Source organism: Onychostoma macrolepis, chromosome 22 (genome assembly GCF_012432095.1).
Source record: "Onychostoma macrolepis isolate SWU-2019 chromosome 22, ASM1243209v1, whole genome shotgun sequence".
NCBI classification, from domain to species: domain Eukaryota; kingdom Metazoa; phylum Chordata; class Actinopteri; order Cypriniformes; family Cyprinidae; genus Onychostoma; species Onychostoma macrolepis.
The window spans coordinates 33534562-33548182 of record NC_081176.1 but is presented as its reverse complement, the minus strand read 5'-3'; the positions used below and the strand labels follow the sequence as shown (position 1 = coordinate 33548182).

At 38.2% G+C, this 13621-nt stretch overlaps 1 protein-coding gene across 1 annotated transcript; it reads left to right on the top strand.

Moving 5' to 3' along the window:
• The first annotated feature begins 772 nt into the window (after positions 1 to 772).
• cp (ceruloplasmin) lies at positions 773 to 13315 on the top strand. Its single transcript, XM_058760258.1, has 20 exons — positions 773 to 963; positions 1444 to 1688; positions 1769 to 1981; positions 2835 to 3008; positions 3415 to 3669; positions 3750 to 3915; positions 4014 to 4153; positions 4685 to 4825; positions 4906 to 4950; positions 8476 to 8690; positions 8873 to 9023; positions 9133 to 9345; positions 9863 to 10070; positions 10731 to 10870; positions 10960 to 11088; positions 11171 to 11277; positions 12088 to 12307; positions 12577 to 12716; positions 12809 to 12971; positions 13195 to 13315. The coding sequence occupies exons 1-20, from the start codon at positions 806 to 808 to the stop codon at positions 13233 to 13235; spliced, it is 3264 nt and encodes a 1087-aa protein (XP_058616241.1). The 5' UTR covers positions 773 to 805; the 3' UTR covers positions 13236 to 13315.
• Positions 13316 to 13621: the final 306 nt, after the last annotated feature.

Here is a 13621-nt window from a genome sequence, read left to right as displayed (position 1 = left end):
TGGTTTAAATGTTGACTTTATTGTAAGTTGCAAAATCAACAAATCATTTTATTTGTTTGTGATCCTGTACAAACAGCACGGGGGCCATCATTATTCAATAAAATTATTGACTTTTGCCCTCTCTCTCCTATTCCTTAGTAGTGAGGTATGATTTGTCAAGAAATTAGCATAGCATAGCTTGATTGATTGTTTTTAAATGATCTGTCCCAGTGCATAAAAGCATCTCAACTGCTGAGTTGTCAAGTCCCAACACACAAACATTTCGCAACTCACCATGAGACAAATACCTAAAACCCTTTGATTTTTTTACGTAATGCAAACAAGTTGGGGTTTTCTGGTCAGCAGTGTTTTCCACGTCTACCATGCACAAACACACTCAAGCATTGGGTGACTGCTTTTCTTTACAAATCTTATCTAGCTCATCTAATTTTTTTTGTTTGCTTGGTTGGTATTGTATCTATAACTTGTCCAACCAAGACAACATAATATCTCAAAATGAACTCAAAACATCAAAACTGGCAAAGTTATCACTGACTCAGGCACAAGCGTTATCAGACAGATGGTTGATGACTGCAAAGAAAACTGACACAGGGTTTTCTGACAGACAGGAGTTTCCTAGAGTTCATCGGGTCACATACTGCCAGTAAATTCATGGGGTCATGTATTGCCAGACCGCCCACCTGTGTGTGTATAAGTCAACTTGCCCTCTTTAGGCCGTTGTGATTGGCTGACTGCTGTCACCCTTCATCATTTAAAGAGGTGAAGCATCTGCCCCATTTCGATAGTCAAATCCCAGGGATCCAAAATGAAGGGGCTGCAGTGGGCGCTGCTCGGGGTATTGTATTGTGCTGGAATCGTGTCTTCTATCACAAGGGAATATTTTTTTGCTATTAAGGAGATTCAGTGGGATTATGCTCCTAGTGGTAAAAATCTGATTCAGAACAAAACCATAAAAGAAGATGAGTGAGTACAAACACATATTCTGAGTTCAGTATAGAAGAAATTACCTTATAACATTTTAGTAAACATTTAATCATTTTAAATACATTTTAGAACAGAATATTGTAGTTTATATCCTTCCATAGTGACAATTTCACTTGTATATTGCTCCTATTATTTAGGCAGTCATGCTTAGCTGTAGTATCCAAATGTATTAATAAATCACTGTTTACACTGGACAGCTGCTCATTTGCATAAATTTGAATGCCGCTTCATACAAATTATCATGCTGCATATTACAAATCAATGATTTTAACAATGAAGATGAATGAGCTCTGGTTGCTTTGTTACTGCAGATAGTTGTAACAGTGAACGCAGCTTTAGATTCTGGGTCTTCAACAAACTCTTAACACTAAGTAACTGAGTTATTATTTAGGGTAACAATTTTTACCTTTCTGAGTCACTGCATGTCAAAACAGAAACTGTTTTTTTGGTCTTTGACAGAGAAGCACGGGTGTTTCTTGAGAGGGGAGAGCAGCGGATTGGACGGGTTTATAAGAAGGCAGTGTACCAGCAATATACTGACGCCACCTACAGACAGGAGATAGACAAACCTAAGTGGTTGGGCTACCTCGGACCCCTCATTAGTGCAGAAGAAGATGATGTAGTTATTGTGCACCTGAAGAACACGGCCAGACGAGCATACTCCATCCATGCACACGGCCTCAGTTACAATAAGACCAATGAAGGTGTGAACTCATTTGATCACTTTAACTCTTGCTCACAAATTGCTCATTGTGAAAACTGTGAATATTGGATTTCTATCCAGGAGCTCTATATCCCGACTCATCAGAAAAGGTGGAGAAAGCCGATGATTCAGTGGCCCCTGGGAAGTCATTCACCTATGTTTGGACCCTACCGGCCTCCCATACTCCTGGAAAAGATGAAACTAACTGCCTAACCAGAATATACCACTCGCATGTTAACGCCCCCAAAGACATTGCCTCAGGTCTCATTGGACCTCTCATCATATGTAAAAAAGGTACAAACTTTTCTCTTCACTTCAAGGTTCAAATGTCAGGATCTCTCAGTAATGTTGTGGGTTCAAATACAAGCAACTTTAATATGGATATATATTTTATATGTGACGAGCTATTTTCCATCTCATGTCATGACAATGGAAACCAGAAAACACAGTGATTTTCATATGATACACAAAGAATTTACAGCAGTGACAAATAACTGGAAATTCATCCACTTAGAAATATACTTCCACTTCAAATATGATTATTTAGACAGGTTTGCACCTTAAATAAACACAAATAAGAATAATTCATGTGAATAAGAAGAATTCATGAATTAATGAAATAATTTATGGGTTTACAAGCATAAACTAGACTGTATTTTGCATACAAGCTTTTCGTTTATGCTTTTAAATCCATAAAGTGCCTGGCCACTGAGGGAAAAAACTGAGGGAGGAGTCAAAAGTTTTATCTGATTTTTTGTTAATATAGATCTGATATGTGTCAATATTTGTCACTATTAGATCTGAAACTTTCTGTTAGACTTTCTGTTAAGTTGTACAAAAGAGTACAATAAGTTTTATTTATGCATATTACTCAATGAGCATTTGAAAAGACCTTTCAATCAGGGTTTCAGGAACCTAGCCTATTTAACAAAAAACTTAAGACAAGTCTATGCTAAACATCTGGGTAGCTGCTACACAGTGACAATTTGGAATGCAAATGATGACTCAAATGATTATGTACTGTAAAATTATTGATACAAATTCACATAAAAACTTGACTGTCATTGTATACTGTAATTCATACACTTCAAATTCTGATATAGTCCACTAGCAATGAATGATTCTTTGTTGTTTGTGCAAATCTCAGGCTCTCTAGATGTGCATGGGGACAAGACAGCTGACTATCTTTACACCCTTATGTTTACGGTGTCTGACGAGAACCTCAGCTGGTACCTGGAGGAAAATATCAAAACCTACTGCACAGCTCCTGCCAAAGTCAACAAGGACGATGAAGGCTTCCAGGAAAGCAATAAAATGCACTGTGAGTTCAGTGATAATATCCTGAAATAATGTCTTATGAACACGAACTATGAACAGGCCAACCATTCAAACCCTGTTCTAGGCACATCTATGAACTACCTAGAATACTAGTATACTGTAGAACAGGGGTGCCCAAACTCGGTCCTGCAGAGTTTAGATCCAACTTGCCGTTAAGGTTTTAGTATGTCTAGTAAGACCTTTTATTATGTCTAGAAAGAGCTTGATTAGCTGGTTCAAGTGTGTCTGATTAGGGTAGGAGCTAAACTCTGCAGGACACCGGCCCTCCAGCACCGCGTTTGGGCACCCCTGCTGTAGAGTATATACTGTCTACTATTTATTTTATTTTTTTTGTAACAGTCTGTGAAACTATCCAGAAATCTCAACTTCCCTTTTGAACTTTACTGTAGCAATCAATGGGTATGTCTATGGCAACTTGCCGGACCTCAGTATGTGCATGGGCAATAAGATCCACTGGCACTTGTTTGGGATGGGGAACGAGGTGGACCTCCACTCAGCCTTCTTCCATGGACAGATCCTAACGGACAAACGGCACCATGTTGACACCGTCAGTCTGTTCCCGGCTACTTTTGTTCATGTAGAGATGGTAGCAGATAATCCTGGCCAGTGGCTCCTCAGCTGCCAGGTCAATGATCATATGGAAGGTACAGAAAGAAAATATGGATGTATGCTGCATTGTTATAATTGCTGTGTTGCATTTAATGACATTTCTCCCCACTTTTAGCTGGCATGCAAGCCATTTTTGAGATTAAGAAGTGTTTCCCAAACGTGCATAAACCCAGACCCTTTGGGGAAGTGAGACAGTATTACATTGCTGCTGAGGAAATCATTTGGGATTATGGGCCAACGGGGATAAACCAGTATTCAGGGATGAAACTTGTTGATGACAGGTAAACATATTATTGTAAGCTGACTAAGAGGCATATTGAAGTCAAAGCGGGTGTCCTTTTGTCCTTACATCTGAGCTTGTGTTTCTGAACATCCGCAGTGTATCTGACACTTTCTTTGAAAACCGCAATGATCGCATTGGAGGCAAATACAAGAAGGTCCAATATGTGGAATATGCTGATGACACATTTACCAAACGCAAAGAGAGGACCCCTGAGGAGCAGCACCTGGGAATTCTGGGTAATACAACTACAGGGTACACGAGTCGACAGAACAAACATTGTATTTAACTTGGAATCTAAAATAAAGTGTAACCCAAATTACTGCAACATGTTCATTGTAATAGTACAGTTAACTGTAATATTACAATGAACATGTTGCAGTAATTTGGGTTACACTTTATTTTGATAGTCCACTTTAGGCATTCTACTAACTATAAGTAGCTTTGCAACTACATGTCTACTAACTCTCAGAGTAGACTGTTAGGTTTGGTTTAAGGTTAGTAGAATAAGTTGACATATACTTGCAAAGTTTCTCATAGTCAGTATGTTGTGGACCCATCAAAATAAAGTGTTAGAAGATATTAAGCAGACAGCCTACTAATACTCTAATGACTGCTAGATGACATGTAGTTTTAAAGTTACTTACTGTTAGTAGAATCTCTAAAGTGGACTATATTAAAATAAAGTGTTACCGTGCTTTGCTTGCAGACATTAGTTTTCTTGATTTTATGTCAGTGCTTTCTCTTCACATCTTTGGGATGTTTTTTAGGTCCAATCATCAGAGCAGAGGAAGAGGACACCATTAAAGTGACATTTAGAAATAAAGCAAGCAGGCCTTACAGTATCCAACCTCACGGAGTGCAATATAGCATAGAAATGGATGGAACCCTCTACCACAACGTCCTGGAAGGTAAAAGATTAAACCTCTTTGAACAAATGTATAAAAATGTATGACAAACTTTAACTAAAGATCATTCTTTTTTTATGCAGAGTCATACACTGCCAAGAAGCTTCGTGAACTCAAGAAAGAAGCAAGTAAGAAAGATATTTCGGTAACACTTTACAATAAGGTTCATTAGTTAAACATAAGTTAATGTATTAACTAACATGAACTAACCATGAGCAATACATTTGTTACTGTATTTACTAATCTTCGCTAACGTTAGTTAATAAAAATACAGATGTTCATTGTTAGTTCATGTTAGTTCACAGTGCATTACCTAATGTTAACAAGATTTTAATAATGTATTATTAAATGTTGAAATTAACATTAACAAAGATTAATAAACGCTGTATAAGTGCAGTTCATTATTAGTTCATGTTAACTAATGTAGTTAACTAATGAACCTTATTGTAAAGTGTTACCGATATTTCAATGATATATAGAAAGATCTGGAAATGAAGGGATAAGCAAACCCAGGCTGTTGTCTAAAAAAATCTAATATTGAATCAAGGCCAAGGATCATTGCACAACAGCGTTTTTTCCAGTCCTGGCTGGACTCAAACAAATCAGTCCAAATCCATAAGAGATCAAAGTCTCTCTGAATTATCTGGATGATTAGTGAATGCATGACTTGCTTTACTGGCAAATTCACCCCATTTGCTTATTTAATGCTTGTTTGTGGTCTCATTATGAACAATTCACCGCTTCACATAACTTCAAAGAAAAAAAAAAAAAGAAGTTTGTCTTCATAATACATTCATCTTTCCATTCATCCATCCATTTTATAAACCATTACATGGGGTTGCAGGGATGCTTTCCCAGTATATATATTACAGTCAAAAAGCCCTTTAAAAGTAGGTATCGGCAGTGTTTCCTGACCATAAACTAGATGTGCTTTGTCTGACAGAAACCTGGCTAAAACAAGATGATTACATTACTTTAAACGAGTCTACACCCCAAGATTACTGTTACAAACATGAACCGCGTCCAAAAGGTAAAGGGGGAGGTGTTGCTACAATTTATAGAAATATTTTCAGTATCTCTCAGAGGTCAGGTTTCAAGTATAATTCGTTCGAAGTAATGGTGCTTCATATAACGTTATCCAAAGAAATAAGTGTTAATGATAAATCCCCTGTGATGTTTGTACTGGCTACTGTATACAGGCCACCAGGGCACCATACAGACTTTATTAAAGAATTTTCTGATCTTCTATCGGAGTTAGTACTGACTGCAGATAAAGTCCTAATCGTTGGTGATTTTAATATCCATGTTGATAATGAAAGAGATTTGTTGGGATCAGCATTTATAGACATTCTAAACTCTATTGGTGTTAAACAACACGTGTCAGGCCCTACTCATTGTCGAAATCATACTCTAGATTTAATACTGTCACATGGAATTGATGTCAGTGGCGTTGAAATTTTACAGCAGAGCGATGATATCTCAGATCATTATCTAGTCTCCTGTATATTCCATATAGCTAAAGCTGTAAAGCCAACTTCTTGTTACAAATATGGTAGAACCATCACTTCTACCACAAAAGACTGCTTTATAAATAATCTTCCTGACTTATCTCAGTTCCTCAGTATATCCAATAGCTCAGAACAACTTGATGATGTAACAGGAACTATGGACTCTCTCTTTTCTAGCACTTTAGATGCGGTTGCTCCTTTACGCTTAAGGAAGATTAAGGATAAGAGTCCAACACCGTGGTATAATGAGCACACCCGTGGTATAATTAAACACACCTAAACATTGACTTTAGGATTACTAGAAACTTCTAGGAAAACGTGTTGGATCTGGTTGGAGCTGAACTTTGCGGGACATTGACCCTAAAGGGTCAGGACTGGAAATCTTTGCACTATCCAAGTCAAATAAAGTCAGTTCACCTTTATTTATATAGTGCCTTATATAATACAGATTGTGTCAAAGCAGCTTTACAATGTTAAACAGGAAAACAATGTTTTGATAATGCAAAACAAAATTCAATTCTGCTACAAAGCAGCTCTATAAAGAGGACAAGAGTAAACAGTCAGTTTTCCAATTAAAGGCAGTTCATCATTAATTCAATGATGTCGTCATCCAGCTCAGTTCAGTTCTTTTCAAATGGTGTCTGTGCAATGCAATTGTAACGAGGCTGACGAGACGCGAGTCATGCGGATCCATCTGCAAGCTTTTATTCATAGGCATGGTCATAAACACAGGCAGGGTCGAGCAGTGGCAAACAGGTATGGCAGAGACAAGACAAAGAGTAATCCTAGGGCAAGCAAAGGTCGACGATCGGCGAACAGAATCCAGAGGGCAAGGCAGAGAGATAATCCAGGGAACACGGGCTAGAATAAACACGGGAAAACAATCCAAGACAGGCAGGGGAACACTAGGGGAAACTAACAGGGGCTAGAAAGTTGCTACAGCTAGGGGAGCAGTAAACGCAAACAATACTCGGCAGAGAGGCAGAGAAAGTCCAAGGCTTATAAAGCGTGTGTGATCAGTATGTGCGTGGGATCAGGTGTGCGTGTGATTAGTGCAATGAGTGATTGGTGACAGCTGTGATCAGTGTTGGATGATGGGAAATGGAGTCCATGTGGTGAGCAAGTGACCTCTGGTGGTGAATGGACAGAAGTGCAGACCAGATTCGTGACAGCAATCAAGTCAAACGATATTGGCAAATGTTAAGGGCAAGTTTTACTAAACAGGGCAAATTAGCACGAGAGCACAATTCCAAAACAGCACCGATGGGTGTGGAAATTTCTGCATGTGATTTACTAACAACGTGCAAATTAAAGAACACAGACGCAACATCTCATTTACATATTGACCAATGCAATATACTAAGCGCAGCGCAAATTAGCATAGTCACAAATAAAGAATAAAGAAATAAAGAAGCCACAGTACATTGAAAAGAACCAGAGGCCAAAAAATGCTAGAAGTTGCTAGAAGTTTTGATAGAGCTGGTATTGCGTGACCCCTAGCTGAGGGTTCCAAGTCGTATTATTTCCTGAAGCAAATAAAAAATAACATTGCTTGGCAAACAATATTCCGTGTTATTCTTGCATTCTAAATAAATTATGTGTGGAAAAGAATCCTCTCCTTCTACCACGTGCTCTCTGTTCTCTGCGGTGCCTCTCCTAGCAGCAAATTGTTGTCATTTCAAGCGCAAAATAGTTTAAGACATGCTTTTTTGGGCGTTAAATAATGGCGCAAATGCCAGTAATTTGACTAGCGCAAACGTTAGTAAATCTCGTTGTGTGATTCATTTGAATACTCTCCTCCCGTAAATTTTGCGTCTGAAAGGGAAACTCCTACAAATGCATATTCAATAAGGTCAGGATCAAAAATAACTGTGTCCATGCCTTTTCAATGCTAATTCATCACTGCACATCTTTAGTAAAACCTGACAGTACAATTTCAACACCAAAAGACGGTTTGCATTGGCGCAAGCTGTTAGTAAAACTGGCCCTAACTGTCCCTATTCAGCCCTGAATCCAACTTGGTAATTCTTGAGTAAAATCAAGTCTGGTGCTTCATATTATTTATAAACCAAAAATAAGAATAAAAATAAAAAACAATCACTGTATGTAGAAATGTTGAAGTTGTATGTTGTTAATCTCTTTCAGGAGTGGTCGAGCCACTTCCTGCTGCATTGGTCCGTCCTGACACCACCTACCAGTATGAGTGGGTGGTTCCTAAGGATGGAGGACCGACCGAAAAAGATCCAGACTGCATTACCTACATGTACTACTCAGCGGTGGATCCCATTCGAGACACCAACTCTGGGCTGGTTGGACCTCTCCTCATCTGCAAGCCCAAAACCCTCAAATCAGGAAAGCAGGTGTGGGAGGTGGACGTTGAGCATTTTAACATTTGTAAAATGTGTACTGCTATATTAGTAGCTGAAAGCATGTGGAGAACTTTTTGATTTTCTGCTGAGTCCAGGTTCCATTCGGGTCTTGCTATTGTAGTGATCTCTGCCACTATTGCTCATAGCTTTGCCAATATTTTTTTCCATCCCAGAAAAATGTGGACAAAGAGTTTCACCTTCTTGCAACTGTGTTTGACGAGAACCTGAGCTGGTATTTGGATGACAACATCAACAGATTCGCAAAACAGCCCAAATCTGTCAAAAAAGAAGATGAAGATTTTCAAGAGTCCAATAAAATGCACTGTAAGCACTAGTCACGCTCCTTAAAAACAATACAAATTTGCAACAATTCAGCACACAAACCATATGTTTTGCGTTTTCACCCAAACTAATATTTGTTTTCCATTCACAGCGCTCAATGGATACATGTATGGGAATCTGATAGGCTTGAGTATGTGTAAAGGTGATAAGGTGTCTTGGCATCTGTCTGGACTAGGATCTGAGGTTGACATCCATGGACTTTACTTTGAGGGCAACAGATTCCTCTACAAAGACACCAGGAGAGACACCATCAACGTGTTTCCTCATATCTCTCACACTGTCATAATGGAGCCTGACAGCATGGGTACAGTCCCATCTCTTCTCTTTTTAATCTCACTGTGACAAATAACAACTATGTGCTACATTTAAAGTCTTATTTTAATACCATACATGTTCTTAAATGTTTATGATGGTACTTTAATCAACTTAAAACAGTGTTGTTGAATTCACATTTCGATCAGTTGACATGTTCGACCAATGTTGTTCAAAATCTATATGCATTTCTTCTGCGGAGCAACAAAGAAGTTTTTGTCCATACAAAGAAAGTCAGTGGACCAAATTGAAACATTCTTCAAAATATCTTCTCTTGTGTTCCACAGAGGAAATAAAGTCATACAGATTTGGAATCTCACTAAACATGGTTGGATTTAAGCTTAAAACAACAGAATCAGCATCATTTATTCCTTACATAATCACACAAATATGCATTTGCAGTGTTGGGGAAAGTTACTTTTAAAAGTAATGCATATTTAGTCTAGATGTTCACACAACGCACACATCGCCTCTGTACTTACTCCTGATTACTCCTGTGGCATCTGCAGGACAGTTTGAGGTGGGATGTAAAACCACAGATCATTATCATGGAGGCATGAGAGCCAACTACACCGTGGAGAAGTGCCGCTTCTGGAACCGTCAGTCTGAGACGATGCTACACCAGAAGAAGTATTACATCGCTGCAGTTGAGATGGACTGGGACTATTCACCCACCCGCACATGGGAGGAACAGCTGCACCATAGTCTGAAAGACAGGTATTATTCCAAGTCCTTCACCAGAACTCATAAATTCCATTTGCAAACACAAGACATTGAAGAACATCAATGGTGTTTAGCATCATTGACGCCAAACGTGGTCATATGCCAAGCATCAACATGCAGACCTGCTGAAAAAAAGAAAAGAAAAAGAAAACAATAGAAACTACCACAGAATTTGTGATGGTTTTACTGGTTATAATAGGAATTGTACTGGTTTTAATGGAAACTTTAATGGTATCTACTAGTGATTTGTCGACTTCTATTGGTGGCTTGTTAAACCCTCTAAATCCTAATGGAATATGTCCCAAAACACACTACAGGAAACCATTTTTTAATGGTTTGTAATGTTTGTAATGGTATTTGTAGTGGAAACCATTAGAATTTCTGTGATGGTTTCTATTGTTTTGTTTGTTTGTTTGGATGCAAATCATATTTGAGATTTATGATCTTAAGGTAAGATTATCAGCGAATGAGTATGTGTCATACTCTACACTACAAACTACACTTAAAAATTAGTTGGTCAGTGTAGTTTTGGGCTAAATTTAATATACAAAGACCATTCAGGCAACATCCAGGAAAAGATAAACTTTGCGTGTGTGTGTGTGTGTCAGTATAGAAAGAGCAAATTCTAAATCATATTCATTTTGATATATTCAGCCCAGGCAATAAGTTCCTCAAGAAAGAAGGCAAATTCATTGGTTCAAAATATAAGAAGGTTCTGTACAGAGAGTACACCGACGAAACCTTCACTAAACCCAAGGAAAGATCTGCTGACATGGAACACTTGGGAATTATGGGTAAATATTAATAGAATATGTGGTACATCGATGGTTGGCTCATAATTTGGTGTATATGTTTGTAAACCTTTAAAATATGCTCATCTCAGGACCCATGATCCATGGTAAAGTGGGAGAAAAGGTGAAGATTGTGTTTAAGAACATGGCTAAGAGGCCGTACTCCATACACGCCCATGGAGTTAAAACTGACAGTCCTCAGGTGGCCCTGACACGTCCAGGTAAGATCTGACAGTAAGAATATTAGACAAAATAAAGTTCATATTGTTTTTGAAGTCTAAATGTATGTATTTTTTACTCAAGGTGAAACTAAGACCTATACTTGGTACCTCCCAAAGAATTCTGGGCCGACAGAACAGCAAGAGGAATGCAGTGTCGGAGCGTATTACTCCACTGTGGATGTTATCAAGGTACCTTTCTCACCAACTGAAACAAAGTCCATGTTCAAAACCAGTGTGATGTTTCCTAAAACCTGACCTTGCTTTCTACCAACATAGTCTTATGCAATTCATAGCTATTTTACATTTTGGAAAATTGTTGGTGAATTCATATAAATTCCTGTAATCTAATTTGTACATTTTATTCCCTCATGAAAATTAACCATGATTTTACTACAAATAAAACCAAAAAAACAATGGTTACTATAGTTAAAGGGTTAGTTCACCCAAAAATGAAAATTCTGTCACTAATTACTTATCTTCATGTCGTTCCAAACCCGTAAGACCTTCGTTCATCTTCGGAACACAAATTAAGATATTTTTGATGAACTTTTCAGTTGCATTGCTGTCAGAGAGCTCTCGAATTTCATCAAAAATATCTTAATTTGTGTTCCGAAGATGAACGAAGGTCTTACGGGTTTGGAACGACATGAAGATGAGTAATTAATGACAGAATTTTCATTTTTGGGTGAACTAACCCTTTAAACCGTGGTAACCACAAATTAACCATGGTTTTACTACACTAACCATAGTTTAACCATGGTATTTGTAGTAAAACTTTGTGTTTATAACTCTGCTTTCAAAGTGCAAAGGAGACTTCAGTCACAGTTGTTTTCAATTTCTCCTGAGTTGTCCACCATTTTGGATAATTTACTTTCACTGAAATGCATTCAGCGCAAATGTGATTCTGCCTTAGAATTTGGTTCAAAGAAAGTATCTTCAATAATATCTGTAGAAGTTTTGGAAAGCAGCCAGAGTCTATCTGATTGTCTTCTCGTGCAGGACATGTACAGTGGTTTGATCGGGCCGCTGGTCATCTGCAAGAAGAGCCTGGCGCGTACGCTGGGGCTGAAGAAAGAGATTGAGGAGTTTGCTCTGCTCTTCATGGTCTTTGATGAGAATGAATCTTGGTATCTGGATGACAACATCAAAGCTCATGTTAAAACCCCTCCCACGACACTGAAGGAGGACGAGGAGTTTATCGAAAGCAACAAGATGCATGGTGAGTTTAATTTATCTGGGTTGAATAGTTTTGGTAATGGTTTTTGAGGAGGAGGACATGTCTCAAATAATCCTTAAATAATTGAAAAAGTCTCAGAGAATATTGTACACACTGATAAACCTTGAGAAATGTCCTCTTTTAATTAAAACATTATTGCCTCAGCTTTAAAATGTAAGCAATGTTCCTGTTATTATTCACCAAAAGCTCTAGTGTAAAATGGCCAAAATGTTAAGATGGGCCTGTAGTGGTTATTCCGTTGTTTGTCACAGGAATCAATGGTTTAGTCTACGGCAACCTTAAAGGCCTGAACATGAAGGTTGGAGATAAAGTGTACTGGTATCTGATGGGAATGGGAAACGAGGTGGACATACACACTGCACACTTCCACGGCCACAGCTTTGACTACAAGGTCATCCATCCATCCATCCTATTCACATTTTCTTCAGAGAAGCTAAAACTCTTCTAGAGTATCAGTGTGATGACCATGGGCTTTTCCCGCAGATCGGCGGCACACATCGAGCAGACGTGTTCGATCTGTTCCCCGGGACGTTCCAGACAATCACCATGCGTCCGCTGTATTCTGGCACCTGGCTCCTGCACTGCCACGTCACTGACCACATCCAGGCCGGAATGGAGACCACATATACTGTGCTCGAAAAAGATGGTGAGTTTCTAAGTTTATGAAAATAAATAACATGAAAGAATAACGTTTTACTACCCTGTATGCAAAAACCTTAAGCTTCAGTTCTTTAATACATAAAGGGGAGAGCAGGGCATGTTGTCACAAGAATTTGAAAGTCTAGTTACACAAATGTTTGTTTTGTGATTAATTAGGGCATATTTTACCAGCTACACAAACTAAATCTAATTTTCTTTCTTTCTTTTAGGAAAAAGGAGGGGCTTCCGGGGTTTGTTTGGTAGTGGTTGAAATTCCACGTGCCTGTGAAAGGAAGTTTGTGTTAATACTTGCCCATAATTTTTCTAAATAAACACTTGTAATTATTTGAATTATTTTGTGTTTGCGAAAGAGCAGAAAAAAACATTCCTGTTTTGCTTTAAAATTCTAAGGCAACATGACATTAAAAGTTACTTTACTTCTTTAATTTCACAAATTTGATTAGATGGTGAAAATGGCCTCTAAATAGACCATACTGAACATACACGTAGTTTCAGAAGGTTATGACGATTTTTTTTCTTTTTTGCACAATAAGATCAAGAAAGAAGACATTAAATAGGGTTGATTTAGTAAGAAAATAGTAAAAGGAAGGCATGTATTTTGTTACTGTAGCTTTAAAATATAAATACACACGGAAA

Bases quoted from the DNA above. Each gene is read 5' to 3' on its own strand.
- cp (XM_058760258.1), top strand. From the start codon at position 806: ATGAAGGGGCTGCAGTGGGCGCTGCTCGGGGTATTGTATTGTGCTGGA. The intron at 4,951-8,475 runs GTAAGAAAGATA...AATCTCTTTCAG, and splicing joins TGAACTCAAGAAAGAAGCAA to GAGTGGTCGAGCCACTTCCT. The intron at 10,071-10,730 runs GTATTATTCCAA...TGATATATTCAG, and splicing joins CACCATAGTCTGAAAGACAG to CCCAGGCAATAAGTTCCTCA.